The sequence below is a fragment of the Leiobunum rupestre genome, chromosome 4 (assembly GCF_980474605.1).
Source record: "Leiobunum rupestre chromosome 4, qqLeiRupe1.1.hap1, whole genome shotgun sequence".
NCBI classification, from domain to species: domain Eukaryota; kingdom Metazoa; phylum Arthropoda; class Arachnida; order Opiliones; family Sclerosomatidae; genus Leiobunum; species Leiobunum rupestre.
This window is the reverse complement of record NC_143387.1, coordinates 40,064,476-40,082,609: the sequence shown is the minus strand read 5'-3', so window position 1 is coordinate 40,082,609 and position 18,134 is coordinate 40,064,476. Positions and strand designations below refer to the sequence as shown.

Sequence of the window (18,134 nt, the reverse complement as noted above, 5' to 3'; positions counted from 1 at the left end):
GTTCGTTTCCAGGTGTATATTGATCAAGAGTTTCTGGGGGTAAATGTACCGACGAGGAAGATAGAGTATAAATGCTAATGGCTTGACGATTTTGCTCGTTTTTTTCTTCCCAAAACAGGGAGTTAAACAGGCCGACCATTTCGGATTCATTTGCCGAGAAGTTTCTTTGACGCAAACGGAAGCTTACGTCGGATACGTTTTTCGATGTCAGACCAAGCAAGTCGTAAGTTAATTGCCTTCGTATTTTTGCTCAAATCTTTGCTTCTTTATCTATAATTGTTTCCACGCGAGATTTCCACGTGCATTGACTTTCGCGTAAATGCACATTTAACGTGAAGTATTTCTCGAGCCACGAGGTCCTCGTATTGCCTTAAATTCAAATCATGTTTATGCCTTGAATCGTCCCTTGGAAATATGCCCAGATTTGAGATCCTAAATTATTCCCAGAACATAACAATTTAAGCATCGGTGCTGGGGTGCGAGGCATTCGTGATACGGGAATATTGCATTCGCGTTCTAAGAATAGACATTAGGCTGTTGTCACTTTGTAGAAAACAGTTTGTCCTAGAAATATTTTCATAGTTAAGGAAATCTCAGAATATAGATTAAAAGATGCAATTGATATCCAGAGATAACACTAAGGCAGTTTCAAGAAAGTTAGCTATTTTGGAGTATGGACAATGATTTTAAAACAAATCGTGCTTTTATTTTAGCTCACTCAGCCGTTTCGTGACTTTGTACAATTTTAAGTTCGTGCTAATGTTCATTTTACTGTCAAATAGATGTTTCTATCAAATAAATTGAGCAAACAGTATAAAACTAAAATAACAGAGCTTTATTAGAATAATCGTACCACGCGCTCCTACGAAAGAAAACATTATAACAGGAAGGCAGAGTTAATTTATAGAAAAGACCTATTACGTTGACGCATGAATGTTTTCATTTCAAACCATGAATATCGAATATTACCCTTTCTACCATCTGGGGCTAAGATGGGCGGTCCCTTTCCGCGTTTCACGTAATCACTTGGGTCAATCAGGCGACAGGCGTTTGTCGTTGACTCGATCCAAAAAAGGTTTCCGGGATTGCGTGATTTAACTGGCGATGAAAATGACTCGTGATTCTTAGAAAAATACCTGTACTTTTACAAAAATGACTTGATAATCATAAATAAAGGGATTTTTTATTAATATTGTTACCAATTTTCGTTCAATCAAAAAGATCTGTATTAAAATTTTAGAAACTTAATGTCGCCCTGAAAGCTAGTCAAGTTTCAAAACGTTGCCCTTCAATTCAATTTTTGAGTGACGGCGCGTGACCAACGTCATAATAACTAAGTCCCCACCCATCCTAGCGACTGAGGCTAGACTACCTAATGCAGTTTGATATTCCTGGTTGACGCTATTTATAAAACTGGATTATTGCTTATTATCATTCGCATCGGAAATTCGCCGTTTAAATTAAATGTTCAACAGCTTTCAAAAAGTGTTAGAAATAGATGTGAATAAACAATAAAAGGATTTGATTGTAGATAATTAACTCTTATCAGAAGTATTTTATTACATAACTGTAACGAGATAATTATTATTTTACCTGTGTTTGCTGTCATTCGATTGAAAAATGTATCTCTTAATTTTCCATTAATTGGCATTCTTGGGAAACTGTGCTTATTTCATTTTAATGGCTTAGATGAATATTATATTATAAATTCCGTACCTTATTTATAAAGGTCGTTGAAAACCTTCGCATTAACATACAAAATTCACATTATATTATTACCTAATTTTAATAAGCTAATAACGTAATGCTTTTTCCCAGGTTGACGAAGTTATGCAGAGTTTGAAACAAGCATTTAATTCCGCCCATCAAACCTACCAACGTCAACAGCAACTGGCCCAACGCGGAGGCACAGCCCAAGGCTCCGGCGCGGCGCAAATGCTGTGCGAATCTTGTCCGATGCATTGGTTCCACAGATTGTGCGTAGACCTAGAAGGTACTCTTATCCACTTCCAAAGGATAAAATCGGCCTAATAAACACGTCGAATACACTATTTCGTAGGTTTGCCACCAGACAAAGTGCAACTTATGATTCTTCGGAGGATGAAAACCTTGACAGATGTGGAACGCGAGGATGTCATGCTAAAATATCAAGTATGATTGATAAGTCCTTGGCACTTTTTACATTTACGAATTCACGAACTCGTTGCGTGTTTCGAAACAGGGAGCCGAAAGCGACAAAGTCCAGGAGCAAAACGAAATCTTCATGATGCTGCTCCGAGCACAATGCGAACACAAACAGCTTCGTCACACTCACCAACATCACACCGTGTCGCCGAGTCGCACACGCGCAAATCACCCACCCTTGAAATCTCAAGAATCCATGAGTAATCTCTTCTCACATCTCACTCTTAGCAAGGCCGAAGTGAGACCACTTGATTCTAGCGTACACTCTTAATAATTTATGCTCATTTTCAATAACCAATAGTAAATCGAGTTAATTTTAGACCATAAAGTAGTAAAAAATATAAAAGTTACTAATCCAATGACTACATCACCGCTGTTAAGCTTATGTAGATAAGCGGTGTGGTCATTGGATTTCGTACACGATATTATAATTAAATTCTTTCCCTTTAAAACAACCAGGTATTTTATTTAGAGTGGCTAATCTAAAGAGAGACATCTTTGTGTCAGTATTGTAAATCCATTTCATTTCTACCGTTTGTAGAGTTTTTCCGGGTCAAAGGGCGTTTCGACGTTCGATAATTTGAAACAAAAGGCCAAGAAATCCCTTTCAAATTCATTCGATTCCATACTTAAAGTAAGAATGAAAACATCCTAAAATATAAGTTTTTCTACATCAAATGAATCATTTGATCGTAGTTTTCTTTGATTTATCCCTGAAGTACTAATAAACGTGACGTGATTTTTTAGAAAAGAAGTAGAGAAGACTTAAGAGAGAAAAGCGAAAATACATCTCCCGGATCAAATGGACCCAGTTCGTATCGAGGGAAACTTTCCAAGGTACGTCATTCTTCCAAATTGAGAGCTGCGTTTGAGGCAGCAACTTTACCATTCCCGTCCACTACTGTTGAAACCATATCAAATCCCGTTGAACAATATCCATTTCCATCCCATTCTAAGTTTTGTCATACAACCATTCCCATTTCAATTTACGAAATATTTATCATTCCCGAAATTTCCATTCCCGATTCTAAGTGCTGTGATGGAGATAAAAATAATTAACTAGCTCAAAACTACATTTCACATCCATTCCATAAACCAAAAATGAGATATCAATCTGATTCAGGCCCGTAGCCACGGGGGGCGGGCGGGCGGGGGGGGGGTAAAAATAAATGTTGCCCCTTAAATTAAATATTTAATTGCCCCCACCTGCCCCCTCAATTTAATCCATTCCCCCTCAAAGAATATTATCTGCCCCTTCATCTTTATTAATTTATTAAACTTCTATTCGTGGAAATTTTCCTTTTGGACCACTTGTCGTTGTCTAAGGTTTAGATCGTTATTCATAGTTAACTATTTCTTAATAAAATTCAAGTTGTAGAATGGTCTGCTTCAGAAAGCAAGGTTTTTTTGGTTGAACACCAAAAAGATTTCACGGTGTCACATATGTTAATTTTCGAAATTAGGTAACGAAAACAATGTGCCCCCTCACAAAAAGCTTATGCCCCCTTATCGAAATTTTTCTGGCTACGGGCCTGATCTGATTACCACCCATTGCCGTGGTATTCCCACGCTTACCGTGGTAAATGGTAAGAAAAACCGTTTCCACGCAGCTCTCTACATCAAACCTTTAAATTTGAATAAAGTCAAACTTAATATTCTTTACTTAAAGGACAGTTCGTTGGAAAGCTCTGAAGAATCTCCCAAACAATTCCTAACGAACGGGAAAAGTCAGCCGGACAGTTTGTCCGTCAACGAAGAGCGGCTCTGTCTCAGAGAGTCCAGCCTGGACCCGACTCACCTGTCCCATTCGACGCAAGAAGGCACGGACGACGAAGATTCCCTCGGTCCTCCGCGACCTCGAAGTTCGACCTTCAGCGGCGTCGGAGAAACGGAAAAGGGCAAAAATAGCAGGCCCAAACCGAACGGGAAATCCGGAGAAAGCACCAAGAGCCCTATCATGAGCATGTAAATGAAATCTCATTTATTTGCGTTCGAAATGACTCCAGTGGCGTAGCTAAACCTTTTATTCGCTTACAAATGGACGAAATATTTACAATTTTCAAAAATTATTCGCTTCCAGTTTTACACTAACTACACTACACCGTAAACTACTGGTCTAATTTCGGTGTATTTGGTACGTTTATTGTTACCCTTTATAGTTTTGCGCGGTAGTAGGAGCAATCGGTATAAATAGAAAAATAAATCGTCTGATTTGGGTGAATTGTAGTCTGCTATATAAATTAAACTTGGACGTCATCTTGGAAAATATCTATTTGCCCTATATTAAATGCCCCGAGAAGCGAATAAATTTCTCCTTTTGGGCCCCAAATTCGCCAAAATCCAGTACACTTTACCGAAAAAAAGATTTTATTAATTTTGAAAACCAACTTGAGAATCCCAAAGTCTTAGTGAAAATCAGTTCCAAAAAAACTAACAATCCCCTTAAAAAAATTAAAATCAACACTAAAATCGTACTGCAAAATACCAAAATCAGTTTCGGATTTACAAAATCATTTTGAGATCTAAACTCCGTCTAACCCCTTAAGACAACTGGTTGGGGGATGAATATTTCTCGAAAGGGAAATTACCCTTTAGATAATATTTTCTTATTTAGTTTGTTTACTTATGCTAAAAGGTATCAGTACGTTTTGAAAAGTGGTATTGATAAAACTGACATTTGACAAATTAAAACGTGACATTTTGCTAATTTTCCTCGCGAGCTCCGATAATATGATTCGTCAGATCTGCTATTACGAGGTATGGTAAGGGAGGAGATACTTATTTTAACCTAGATTTTTTAATCGCTGTTGGGGCTTTTTAAGTAATATATAATTCCAAACGTAATTTCAAAGAAATGAGCTTATGTCGAGGCTTTTACAAAATTTTACCAATTTTAATTTGTTACCTCTAATTTAATTTCTACTAAGATTTATGAAAGTTGGAAATCAGTCAAAAACATCGAGTAGCCCAACAAGCGGCAATTCGGCGCAGGGTTCTCAGAAAGACGTCAACGGTTTCAGTTCCTCTTTGCCGTCTCAATCGCTGCCGTCAACGCCGGCGCAAGAAAAGTCGGGACCATGGCGACAAACCATTTTCCAAAGGGTTCAATCGCCAAATGCAACGAACGTGTTACTGGCTAACGGTAAATACTCTCAATGTTAACTCGGCGAAAATAATCATAAAAGGTTATCATCAGGGGTGGTTGTTGTTTCAGGAAGAGGTGGAAATTCTCAAGATCGCGATTCCCAAGAGCCGGCCAAACCTGAGACGATTGTGGCCAAGCCGAGGTCACCCGGAGAACTACGTCGCATGTGGAAAAAGGCCATCATGGAACAAATTATCTTGATAAGGATGGAAAAGGAAAACCGAAAATTGCAGCGTAAGAGGCCATCAAAGAAGACACTTTTGCCGCTAGTGGCGGGACTGAGCTAGAGGTCCTGTACGCAGACGGCTAATGTTTTTCCGATTTAAAAAACGCGCGTTGCTAAGAGTGTGTAGGGAATAAATCCTGGTTGTAGACTGTTTAGGGAATAAATCCTGGTTGTAGACTGTTTAGGGAATAAATCCTGGTTGTCAATAATGTTAGGGAATAAATCCTTGTCGTCAAGACTACCAAGGGAATAAATCTTTGTTGTCAAGAATACCAATGGAGCAAATACTTGTTGTCAAGAATACAAATGGAGCAAATACTTGTTGTCAAGAATATCAATGGAGCAAATACTTGTTGTAAAGAATACCAATGGAGCAAATACTGGTTGTCAAGAATACCAATGGAGCAAATACTTGTTATCAAGAATATCAATGGAGCAAATACTTGTTGTCAAGAATATCAATGGAGCAAATACTTGTAGTCAAGAATACCAATGGAGCAAATACTTGCTGTCAAGAATACCAAAGGAGCAAATACTTGTTGTAAAGAATACCAATGGAGCAAATACTTGTTGTCAAGAATACAAATGGAGCAAATACTTGTTGTCAAGAATATCAATGGAGCAAATACTTGTTGTAAAGAATACCAATGGAGCAAATACTGGTTGTCAAGAATACCAATGGAGCAATATTTGTTATCAAGAATATCAATGGAGCAAATACTTGTTGTCAAGAATATCAATGGAGCAAATACTTGTTGTCAAGAATACCAATGGAGCAAATACTCGTTATCAAGAATACTAATGGAGCAAATACTGGTTGTCAAGAATACCAATGGAGCAAATATTTGTTATCAAGAATATCAATGGAGCAAATACTTGTTGTCAAGAATACCAATGGAGCAAATACTTGCAGTCAAGAATACTAATGGAGCAAGTACTGGTTGTCAAGAATACCAATGGAGCAAATACTTGCTGTCAAGAATATCAATGGATCAAATACTTGTTGTAAAGAATACCAATGGAGAAAATACTTGTTGTCAAGAATACAAATGGAGCAAATACTTGTTGTAAAGAATATCAATGGAGCAAATACTTGTTGCAAATAATACTAATGGAGCAAATACTGGTTGTCAAGAAAACCAATGGAGCAAATATTTGTTATCAAGAATATCAATGGAGCAAATACTTGTTGTCAAGAATATCAATGGAGCAAATACTTGTTGTCAAGAATACCAATGGAGTAGTTCGCCGTCTGCTTAGAAAACATCTAGCTCGGTCGCGCCATTAGCGGCGAAATTATCTTCTTATACTCGCATTCTTTGAAACTACGTTCATTGCATTATGATCGAATTGAATTGTTTTTACAGAAAACCAAGACGCGGCTAGTCACAAACGGATGCGTCTAGATTACCAAGAAGTGACTCCTTGTCTGAGGGAAGCGGCTTTGAAATGGGATCAGCTATTACGAGACTACGACAACAACAACAGCGCTGACCTCGAATCGGCCGACGGAGTAGTGGCGGACGGTTTTGAAAGGCGAGTGAATATACCAAAAATTCAATGTTTGTTTACCAAACGCCGATTGCAACCGTCCATTTCTTTAGTAGGACAACGCCGATTTTGGATCCTTTCGTCTTGATCCAAGCGGTTCGCAACGGAATCCCTCGTAGTCGCAGAGGCGACATTTGGAAGTTCCTGGCAAATCAGCAGACCTTACGGCAAGAGAAACGGCAGCTCGGCCCTTGGGAGTATTTCGACTGCAGCGTCTCGTACGGACAAGGGACCATTAGCAACGATGGACATCGCGTCATCGACACGGATTGCAACTACGGCGAATTCCTCAAGCAGCTAACACCGCATCAACACGCAATTCTCATAGATTTAGGTGAGTTTGTTGTAGTCATTTAGTTTCAAGACAAGCGTATTCGTGGAAGTACGTTAGACGCCACTACCGGTTGCCCTGTAAGTGATCATGTAGTACCCTAGAAACTTAAAGGGATTATGAAAAGTTAAATTGATCTACTTGCTATTGATTTGTAGATGAAAAATAAGTACAAAATGATGTTTACAAATTTTAATTGCTTAAATTCAATTTTTAATTAATTTAAAAAGTATAGATCGATATTTCCTATCAATTAAGTTAGTTCGCAAGGATATTAATTTCAAATTTTAAAACTTTAGTCAAAAGTTGTTAAAATTATACTATCGATGCATGTATTATTAAAATTTCGTGCCCTAACAGATTCAAAAACATTAAATGGATCTCTTAATGACCAATTGATATTGCGATAGATATTTCTTATTGATTGATGTTTCATATTAATTTTCACCCAATCGATTTAAGAAATTTAAAATTCCTAATTTTATGGCCTACCTGATTGCCTAATAATATATACCAATCGCAGGATGTCTAAATTAAATTTCTATCACATTCCGTTCAGAAGAAATCGACCCATTCGGAGCTAGCGACGCGGTGTTTGAGCCATATCAAAATTGAAACGTTGTTCAGACCATTTAATAAATTTCGATCAAAGTCCAATTATAGGATCTACCCAATTTGGAAATCAAATTTGATCCACCATTTTCGTAACGACATAAACCGTAATTTCCTATAAATGAAAATGACTCCAATTTTATTAAACTGCGCTTTTAACTACTAAGTTCACGGTACTTATTATCCGTGATTAATTCTTATGGTCAACTTAGACATCTTCACGCGTGACACGTGGCATTTTCCAAATTCGCGCGTCGCCACATTTGCCACCCTGATCGCGGCCTCGTCAGCTTTATGGACAAATAACACTAGTAGCGTCGACATATCACGAAGCGAAACCAAGTCTCTATATTCGTCAAACAATTTTTAACGAGTTATTTTTCTACATTTCGCCGCCGGGGCCAAGGGGATTCCAAATCGTTTTCCCAAATCGCGCGCTAAGTAACGATATCTGGATAAGATCAAGGTATCGAGGGCCTCGCTAAAGATTTGTCGAGATATATTCGATTAAAAAACAGAAAGAGAAGTAAGAAGCCGTAATTAGCCACTAATTTTAATTAACAAAAGATTCGACAGCTAATAATTATAACGAAGCCAACATTAATGATTTTTGATATAGGTTAATTATACTTTTCCATTAGAGAGGGTAATGGTCCGTGGCGCACCCCTCTCTCAAATCGTCCCCTGCTCCCGAGACCTTGGATGTTGTTCTTAATTAGAGAGTTTCATCTATTAACTGACGCGGGAATCGGATCGAGATGAATTGGCCCTCTTTGATCCCCTTATTTTCGTCGCCGTTTCTACAAAATAAATTCAATTACTCCCGAAAGACACCCGCGTACAAGGCTATACTTATTACCCGCTAGCTATTTTAAGTTGGCTACTAATCTTACTGCACGCCTATTTGTTTATTAGAAGGGCAGTTGAAATTCATAATGGGTTTCAAGTTTGATTAATTTAATTCAAATTGATTTAAATGATTTGATATTTAAATTTAATTGACTTAAATCGTGTAAAATACCTTAATGGATGTATAGAAATGGAGAAAAATAGTTTCTGTAGCGATTCCAATTCAAGGTAAAGGAAATCTGTAAATGGTAATTTATTTAAATTAAGTTTATTGAAATTTTAGTTTACGATTATCGAAAATCAATGTGAGCGGGGTGTGGGAACCCAATTGTTAATAAAATAAATCAAAAGTCAATTACAATGAAAAATAACGATTTAATTATAGCCCAATTAAACTTGGTCGTTTTTCTCGTTTGCCGTCATTTGCTATCGTCAGAAATGCCAAGTCCGGTTCACACGGGCTGGGATTGTCTCTATTTTCTTATTTTATTGTTTCCACTGTCTTACGCACGTTTCATCTACTGGGACCAGATATTTTGAATATTTAATTTAAATTTGAAACAAATTTCAATCACCTTGTACTATAATAATCCAACAGGAAATTTGTCGATTAAAAACATTATCTCAATCACCCAGGGATGGGCATTTTTAAAAATTCATTCTCAGCTCGCAAGCCGCTGATGCTAACCTGAAATATTCGAACCTGACGATCTTCTCACGAGCAGTTTAGATAATGTCTCTCTCTCATAACCGCTCATATGAAACGCGTTTACTGATAGCTCATCTCTTTCCTTATTGAATTTTTGTAAGTAAAACTACTGCTCTCATTTCAAAAATTGAATACTGCTAAAGCTCTCTCGTGCTCAGCTCCAAGAAAATATAATACATTTCGCTCGTCTCATCAAAGAGGTAAACGCAGGGCCGGATTAACCAATAGGCTGAATAGGCCTGGGCCTACGGCACCAAGCCTACAAGGGGCACCAAGAGGGTTCGAAAAAAATAAAAGTACAAAACTTTAATCATTTGCTTTTCACAAAATATTTTCCGGAGTTATTTCAATAAATGCGTCCACCCGTATGAACCAAAAACGTTTGATTGTAACATTTTCTGACGGACTGCCGTCTAGCCCCTGACGTCTGACGACATACTAAATCTGGCAGCAAAATGAATTTTACTTCCATTTCTCAATTATAAATTGAGGAAGCGCCTAGCTCGCTTCGCTCGCTATTGAAAGCGGGGCACCAAAATTAACTTGGGCCTATGGCCCCATAAAGTCTTAATCCGGCCCTGGGTAAACGAACATAGAAAACTGAATCGGTTATTTTAATACCATTAATCTAAAATCTTATTACCTATATAATTAGCAAAATTAATTCTAGAGCTACCAAAATAATATAAAATTGTGAAAAATCAACGTAAAAGCCTAGATTTATTCGCCCAGAATAGACGCTTTTAAGGCTAATTCTCATTCGCTCGTTTCAGTTGGTCGTGATAAGGCTCACCTTCCGGCCAAACAAAACACTCCTCTCTTACGCTAATTTAATCAAGGTAAAATTTAGGTTATCGATAGATCTCGCTCATTAATAACTAAACGGCTCTTCTCCTCTCAATTATTTGAAAGTGACCGCTCATTCTGACTCCAAACGCTCCAAACCACTCTAAAATGAGAGGAGCGGGCCCATCACTGCAATCAACCTGCGTTTAACATATCTAACCCACTGAGCATTAACAACCAAAGAGTAATTTTAACTCAAAGAAAAACACACGCTTTCCATTAATTATGAACTATATTCAGAAGTAAATGAACCGAAGTTATCGAAATAGCGCTCAGAATCGGAGGGCGTTTTCCTTATGAAGATGATGAGAAAATCGAGTCAAATAAAATCTAATTTCCGTCCCCGTCTTTTGACGTGATAAATTACGCTTGGGAATTGTTGGTATAGCTATTTCATTTTTAAAAATGTTTCATAAAAACATAAACGTTTTTTTTTCGACGTAGGAGCGCGCTAAATTTCAAATTCGAAGTAAACATGTAACTTCATAAGGAAAACGACTCCCACGTGGGGAGTATAGCAGACTGATAACTTCGGTTCAATTACTTCTGCTATATTTCAATCACACTATACATTAATTGAATAAGCGCCCTACAACAACATAAGTGTAAATTTAGTAACTTTACCATAAAAAATAATTACAACACTTTATCAACCACCCTGTTCATTAGGAACAATATCAAAATTGCCCTGAACAATAATTTGATAAGCAGAATATAACAACCTAAAAGTTTTTTTTTTACAAAAAGCAGCACTTTTTAAACAACCTAGCGCATTACGTTCATTGGTATAATAACAAACACCCTGTATATAAAAATGGGTGCCCAACATACGAGAGTCAACACCTTGTATAGCAATACCCAAGATATCATAACATCGCCAAAAACCACTAACATGGGCAAATGATCCACTTGTGGGCCCCTGTAATCTATCTATCGATTGACATATTATTGACCCTTTTAGATCTAATTGTTAAAGAGTTATGAAGACTATTCGCGACCGAAACGAGTCTAGGTGGCGTAACGGTGCTAGCGTCTCCGAGGTAGCGCCTATAGCGTCTGCTACAGACAAATTAAAAAGTCATAAGAACGTTTTTTCCTAAATAAAATGATGCAAAGATTACTTTAAAATGAGAGTATCATTATTTATAAAGTCAAATTTACGAATATCGATGAGGAAAAACTAATAGCGTCTGCTTTAGCCCCTACCTATATAGCTTTCAATGGCGAACCAAAGGGGGCGTAGCGGTAGTTTTCGCGTCGGAAGACGTACGCGTTATGGAACCAAAGAGATACCGGGTCGATTTGATTGACTTTTAAGGGGAGGAGCATTCTGGCAGACCGTCAAGACGTCAGTTTTAGGGAACCTTGCGGATTTTATTTAACCATTCTCTCTAAGTATAGATATGGGAAGCCTCAACACAATTATACTTATAATTGAGGGGTGGTGGAGTGGTTAGCTCTTTAACCTCACAGCAAAAGGAGCCGGGTTTGATCGTTGTTTGTGGCACTGGGTGACAATTCGGAACAACTCCTTCCGCGTTGAGTTTACAAGTTATCTCCCTCACTGGTTTAAGCGGTTTTCCCCCGAGATCTTCGGTTACCCCTTCCATAAAAACTTGTTGAGGTTAACGGTAATAGTGAGTGTAGGGAGCTGTTGGCTCGCGTGGCATGAAGGGCTTGCCACCACCCTTCTACGCATTGTAACAAGGCCACCTGCTTAAAAACATTAAATGTCGCTACATGACTTGGGCCTAAGGGTATTAGCCTAGCTGATAACTCCCTAAGTAGAAATATTTACATTCTGATAGCTAGGAGCAACAAACACCGCACCCCACACGAGGAGAATGCAACCCGTCAGAAGTCGTGCATTTTCTTGCGTACAGTTTTCATTGGTAAAACGATTTAGCGCCTGCTGTCGTCGGAAGGGGAGAATTCGGAAATTGTCTTCCCCCTTTCCATAAAACGTTCAGCGTAAAGGTTCGTTAAATGAAATTTGTACACAACACGGCGTTAGCGTGTTTAAAGGCTAGTTGCGTTGTCATTGTGTTTGTTGCTGGTAGTATCTAAGCGCCGTTTCAAATCTGAAGGTCCGTACTTCGTCTTAGCAGGGGCGGCCTGTTTGGCCATCTCTTCGAGATGTCCGTTTTGCCGCGATGCGATGAACACGATGCTTCTCCCCCAATAATTAATAATCACACCCCGTTTGGAATTACTGGGAAATGCAGCCGCACCTTATTAGATCTATTAAGTCGAAAGTCGTTTTTCTTTTTCTTTGGGGGAAAGCGGAACTGGTATATGAAATGAGCATGCACCCCGCTCAATACTCGTGACGCTCGTGACTGGGAAGAGTTCCCCATTCTCTCTCGCCTTTTAAAGAGCCATATAGCCCCGAAGTCTTCTCCGACCATTCCTTCGGCGGACCACAGGTACCCGGCGCGCACGTGACCCCCTCCCTCCCCACACCCACACACCTTCTACAGGGTGTACCCTTTTCCCTATTCTCACAAATTCTTGTACAATTTTATTTTTTGCGGTATATTATTAAAATCAAAAACCCTATTCTACACATGCAAATGAATAGACTGGCATGTTCAAAGGCTCAACTTGCATACGATATCAGAGGCTAGTTAAAATTTTCCCCGCGCTTCAGCAGTGCTACAAGTGGCGCCTCTAACGGCTGGTCAAAAGCTTATCCGGTGTTTCGACTTTCGAAAGTGTTAACAGGTTTTTTGTATGGAGACGCCTGTCTAGTAAGCGAAGCGTATATATAGTCTTTGATTACGAGCTTTGTCGCGGTTTTGCGTCCGCTCGCTAACGCGTCACACGTAGCCTTTGACAGCGCCTCGCTAGGGGGAGATTTTCTTCTGGCGATGACGTCACTACGTTACTAGCTCTTACAATTTGTTAGTAAAATATTCCCCAAAGTGAAAAACTTATGGAACAATATTATATTATTATTATTAAAACTAAAGAGAGGGGAGGGAAATATTTAAATTTTGATTGGAAAAGATCTTAACTTTTTTCGCCGCTAGGTGCGCTAATAGACGAAATAAGAAAAACTTTCGAACTTTTTTCCAATCAAAATAAGAGAGTATACACAATTCATTGGTTCTTATAGCCACTTTGTGTCATATTTGTGCCTACAAAAGAAAGATTAACAATAGCCGACATTGTAAGTGCACCTTCGATTTGGAAGTACACCATTTCAGGGCGAAGGGCACAATGAGCAAGTGCCCCATGAAATGTATGGTTGTGTGTACAGTTGTTTTATTTATTTTTTCCAATTGTGTGCACTTATAAAGCTATTCCTACACGGTCATGGCGGCTAGCGCGTCGCAGCCGAAAACGTGGCTCTTGCCTCCTTATAGATTCATTGCCAAACTATTAATCAGAAAAGCTCCCAGGGAAGCTATTCTGTAAAAATCAAAAATGACTAAAAAATCACGGCGTGTGCAGAAGAGGCTGCTATCGAAATATCAAACTATCAATAGTATTGGTCAAATTCAAAATCATGGCGGTCTGAAATGCCGACGGGCACCAAAAATTTAGTTTATGATTTGACTCAAATACCGGATATAGCGTAACACTACTTAAAATTGAACTTACAGAATCGATGGTTTGATTTTTCGATATCCGCCCCTTCTCCACACGCGCATTGCCATTTTTGACGGATCCAGATTTTTTGGTCATTTTTTATTTTTACTGAATAGCCTTCCTGGACTCTAGAAGTGTTTTAGGATTGATTTTCTAGCTGTTTGTTTATGTTGTTTTTGAATTTTTATGATTTAATTTCGTGTTGATCGTTTATGTTGATTTTGAGATTTAAGGAATAATTTTCGTGTTGATTGTTTATGTTGATTTTGAGATTTTGGGGTTGATTTTCAGATTTTATAATTGATTTTCGTGTGATTGCTTATTTTGATTTTGAGATTTTGGGGTTGATTTTCAGATTTTAGAATTGATTTTCGTGTGATTGTTTATGTTGATTTTGAGATTTTGGGGTTTATTTTGAGATTTTATAATTGATTTTCGTGTGATTGCTTATGTTGATTTTGAGATTTTGGGGTTGATTTTGTGATTTTAGAATTGTTTTCGTGTGATTTTTTATGTTGCTTTTGAGATTTTGGGGTTGGTTTGGAGTATTTATGATTTATTTTCGTGCTGATTGTTAATGTGGCTTCCGAGATTTTAGGATGGATTTTCACGTAGAGTTAGCAAATTTCTAAAATATTTTTTTGATTTATATAATTTCACGAATGTTCGACGCCTCTCCAAAATCTCTTCATTGATTTTTTTTACCTACTTATAAATATATAAATATATATTCCTTTATTTTTTTTGAAAATTCCGAAAGAAAAACCGCAACACCCTGTACACCGTTTTGGATTCTACGGTATCGTCACGACTTTCGCACCCTGCCCGGGGGTGGCCGAAACCTCTCAAAGCCGGCGTCTTTTCCAACCGGGTTTCTAACGATCAAATATATCCCCGAAATTAGGCCTTAGTTAATCACGACGCCAACGAGGCAGCGTTCCAAGCCATTTCGCGTTGCTTTTTGGGGCGGTTTTAAAAACTGTACGAAAATATAGCACGTAAACCGGGGAGGATCCTAAGCCATCGTCCGTGGGAAATACCAACTTTTTGCCGACTGTACAGTGTCCATTTTTTGGGGGAGGGCCGTAGAGGCTTCTGGGTCCTCCCCTTGGATTAAATTTCTCGCTGTGATTTATCCGTGTTAAATCGCGATTCCAAAGGTGGGGCAAATGACCCGTTTTCTCGATATTTTACATTTTCAAAATTACGGTTCTATATAAAAGCGAAATTTGAGGTTTAAATTTCGTGACGGAATGGGGCTAATTGGAAATCGTGAACGTTACATTTTTAATGCCGTATTGGCTGCGCAAATATCAATATTTAATGATATACTTATGGCAGAGATCAAATTGCACGCGAAATTACGAAAAATGAAAGTGCTTTTATAATCTTCACTGTTTTATTTAATTTAATTTATTAAATAAAATAAAAAAAAATATTAAATAAAATAATATAATATAATATAATATGAAATAAAATAAAATAATATAATGTGAAATAAAATAATATAATGTGAAATAAAATAATATAATATGAAATAAAATAATATAATGTGAAATAAAATAATATAATGTGAAATAAAATAATATAATATGTAATGAAATAAAATAAAATAATATAATATGTAATGAAATAAAATAAAATAATATAATATGTAATGAAATAAAATAAAATAATATAATATGAAATAAAATAAAATAATATAATATGAAATAATATAATATAATGAAATGAAAGCTTTATTTAGAGTGCACAACAACAGTGCGGTCAGCACCTACAAGGCAGTACACTACAAAAAAGAGTTTTACATCAGTGACCTAAAAGATCTGTTACTATTTGTTATAAAAATAAAGTTCATGGAAGAATATATCTAGATTATTTACATTTGAATTATATGTTTGTTGCATTCGAAACAACGGCGTTAACACTTTCAGTATATTAAAAGTCATTTGTTGCCGAGTGTTATGGTTAGGAACGTGAAAGTTTAGTAGAGGCACAAGTGCCGGGAGTTTAGAGTATTTTAATAAACGCCATAAAAATAATATTTCACGTTTACTGACAAAGTTGCGAATAGGTTTCATACCAAGGCAGCCCAGAAGATGGTCATAGTCGTATGGCTCCTTCTTTAGGAATTTTAATAATAATAAATAATTTTAATAATAATAAATAATTTTAATAATAATAAATAATTTTAATAATAATAAATAATTTTAATAATAATAAATAATTTTAATAATAATAAATAATTTTAATAATAATAAATAATTTTAATAATAATAATAAATAATTTTAATAATAATAAATAATTTTAATAATAATAAATAATTTTAATAATAATAAGAATAAGAATTTTTTATAAGAATAAGAATAATAATAATTTTTATAATAAGAATAATAAGGTTGTATACTATTGGACCGAATCCCGTTCGACCGAATCCCATTGAACCGAAAAGTATTTTCGTTTATAGCCCAACATGGCGGGATTCAGTTGAATGCGAAATTTAAATCTGGTTCGTTTTCACTTCGGGTAGGTTAGTTCAGGTTGGGTTAGGTTAGGTTAGGTTGGGTTGGGTTGGGTTAGGTTAGGTTAGGTTAGTTCAGGTTGGGTTGGGTTGGGTAAGGTTAGGTTAGGTTAGATATGGTAGGCAAAATATCAAATTTCAAGGGAAAAAGGTCTAAAAATACACGTCGGTACGAAATAATAAATATTTAAGACATAGTTTAGTCCAAATTAGATATACTATCGTCACGTAACCTACGATATATAAATATGTATCACTAACGGTATATTGAATGAATTGGAATTCGGACGAATGGGATTTCGGTCCAATGGACTACAATCGAATAATAATAGTCACAGAAAAAAATTGAATATTACAACTCAAGAGCTGTTTGTAATTCCGGGTTTCTTTAAATTTTTTATTTTATTTTATTTTATTTTATTTCACATCCGTCATATGCTATTGAAGAACTTTATGTTATTTATTTTCTTGTGAAACTACGTTAATATTTTGTAAAATGTTTGTGTTTTTACGAAACGAATAAACGCTTACCTGCATGTTAGGTAAGCTTAAATAAACAATAATAATAATAATTTTAATTTGTACTTAAAGCAAGTGTTCGGCTTGAGGTGAGTATTTTAATAAACGCCATAAAAATAATATTTCACGTTTACTGACAAAGTTGCGAATAGGTTTCATACCAAGGCAGCCCAGAAGATGGTCATAGTCGTATGGCTCCTTCTTTAGGAATTTTAATAATAATAAATAATTTTAATAATAATAAATAATTTTAATAATAATAAATAATTTTAATAATAATAAATAATTTTAATAATAATAAATAATTTTAATAATAATAAATAATTTTAATAATAATAATAAATAATTTTAATAATAATAAATAATTTTAATAATAATAAATAATTTTAATAATAATAAGAATAAGAATTTTTTATAAGAATAAGAATAATAATAATTTTTATAATAAGAATAATAAGGTTGTATACTATTGGACCGAATCCCGTTCGACCGAATCCCATTGAACCGAAAAGTATTTTCGTTTATAGCCCAACATGGCGGGATTCAGTTGAATGCGAAATTTAAATCTGGTTCGTTTTCACTTCGGGTAGGTTAGTTCAGGTTGGGTTAGGTTAGGTTAGGTTGGGTTGGGTTGGGTTAGGTTAGGTTAGGTTAGTTCAGGTTGGGTTGGGTTGGGTAAGGTTAGGTTAGGTTAGATATGGTAGGCAAAATATCAAATTTCAAGGGAAAAAGGTCTAAAAATACACGTCGGTACGAAATAATAAATATTTAAGACATAGTTTAGTCCAAATTAGATATACTATCGTCACGTAACCTACGATATATAAATATGTATCACTAACGGTATATTGAATGAATTGGAATTCGGACGAATGGGATTTCGGTCCAATGGACTACAATCGAATAATAATAGTCACAGAAAAAAATTGAATATTACAACTCAAGAGCTGTTTGTAATTCCGGGTTTCTTTAAATTTTTTATTTTATTTTATTTTATTTTATTTCACATCCGTCATATGCTATTGAAGAACTTTATGTTATTTATT

At 36.2% G+C, this 18,134-nt stretch overlaps 1 protein-coding gene across 2 annotated transcripts in view; it reads left to right on the top strand.

The window, feature by feature from the left end:
* The window catches only part of plx (PTB_TBC1D1_like and TBC domain-containing protein plx), a 45,866-nt gene that overhangs the window by 8,242 nt on the left and 19,490 nt on the right, over positions 1 to 18,134 (top strand). The window contains exons 6-16 of one of the 2 annotated variants that reach the window (XM_090171394.1): positions 119 to 223; positions 1,819 to 1,993; positions 2,060 to 2,151; positions 2,222 to 2,422; positions 2,726 to 2,818; positions 2,932 to 3,021; positions 3,854 to 4,149; positions 5,112 to 5,326; positions 5,381 to 5,563; positions 6,923 to 7,091; positions 7,163 to 7,440. In XM_090171394.1, the coding sequence (XP_090027520.1) occupies positions 119 to 223; positions 1,819 to 1,993; positions 2,060 to 2,151; positions 2,222 to 2,422; positions 2,726 to 2,818; positions 2,932 to 3,021; positions 3,854 to 4,149; positions 5,112 to 5,326; positions 5,381 to 5,563; positions 6,923 to 7,091; positions 7,163 to 7,440 (1,897 nt within the window). The remainder of the gene's footprint in view (positions 1 to 118; positions 224 to 1,818; positions 1,994 to 2,059; positions 2,152 to 2,221; positions 2,423 to 2,725; positions 2,819 to 2,931; positions 3,022 to 3,853; positions 4,150 to 5,111; positions 5,327 to 5,380; positions 5,564 to 6,922; positions 7,092 to 7,162; positions 7,441 to 18,134) is intronic. The other variant, XM_090171395.1, reaches the window with a different exon arrangement.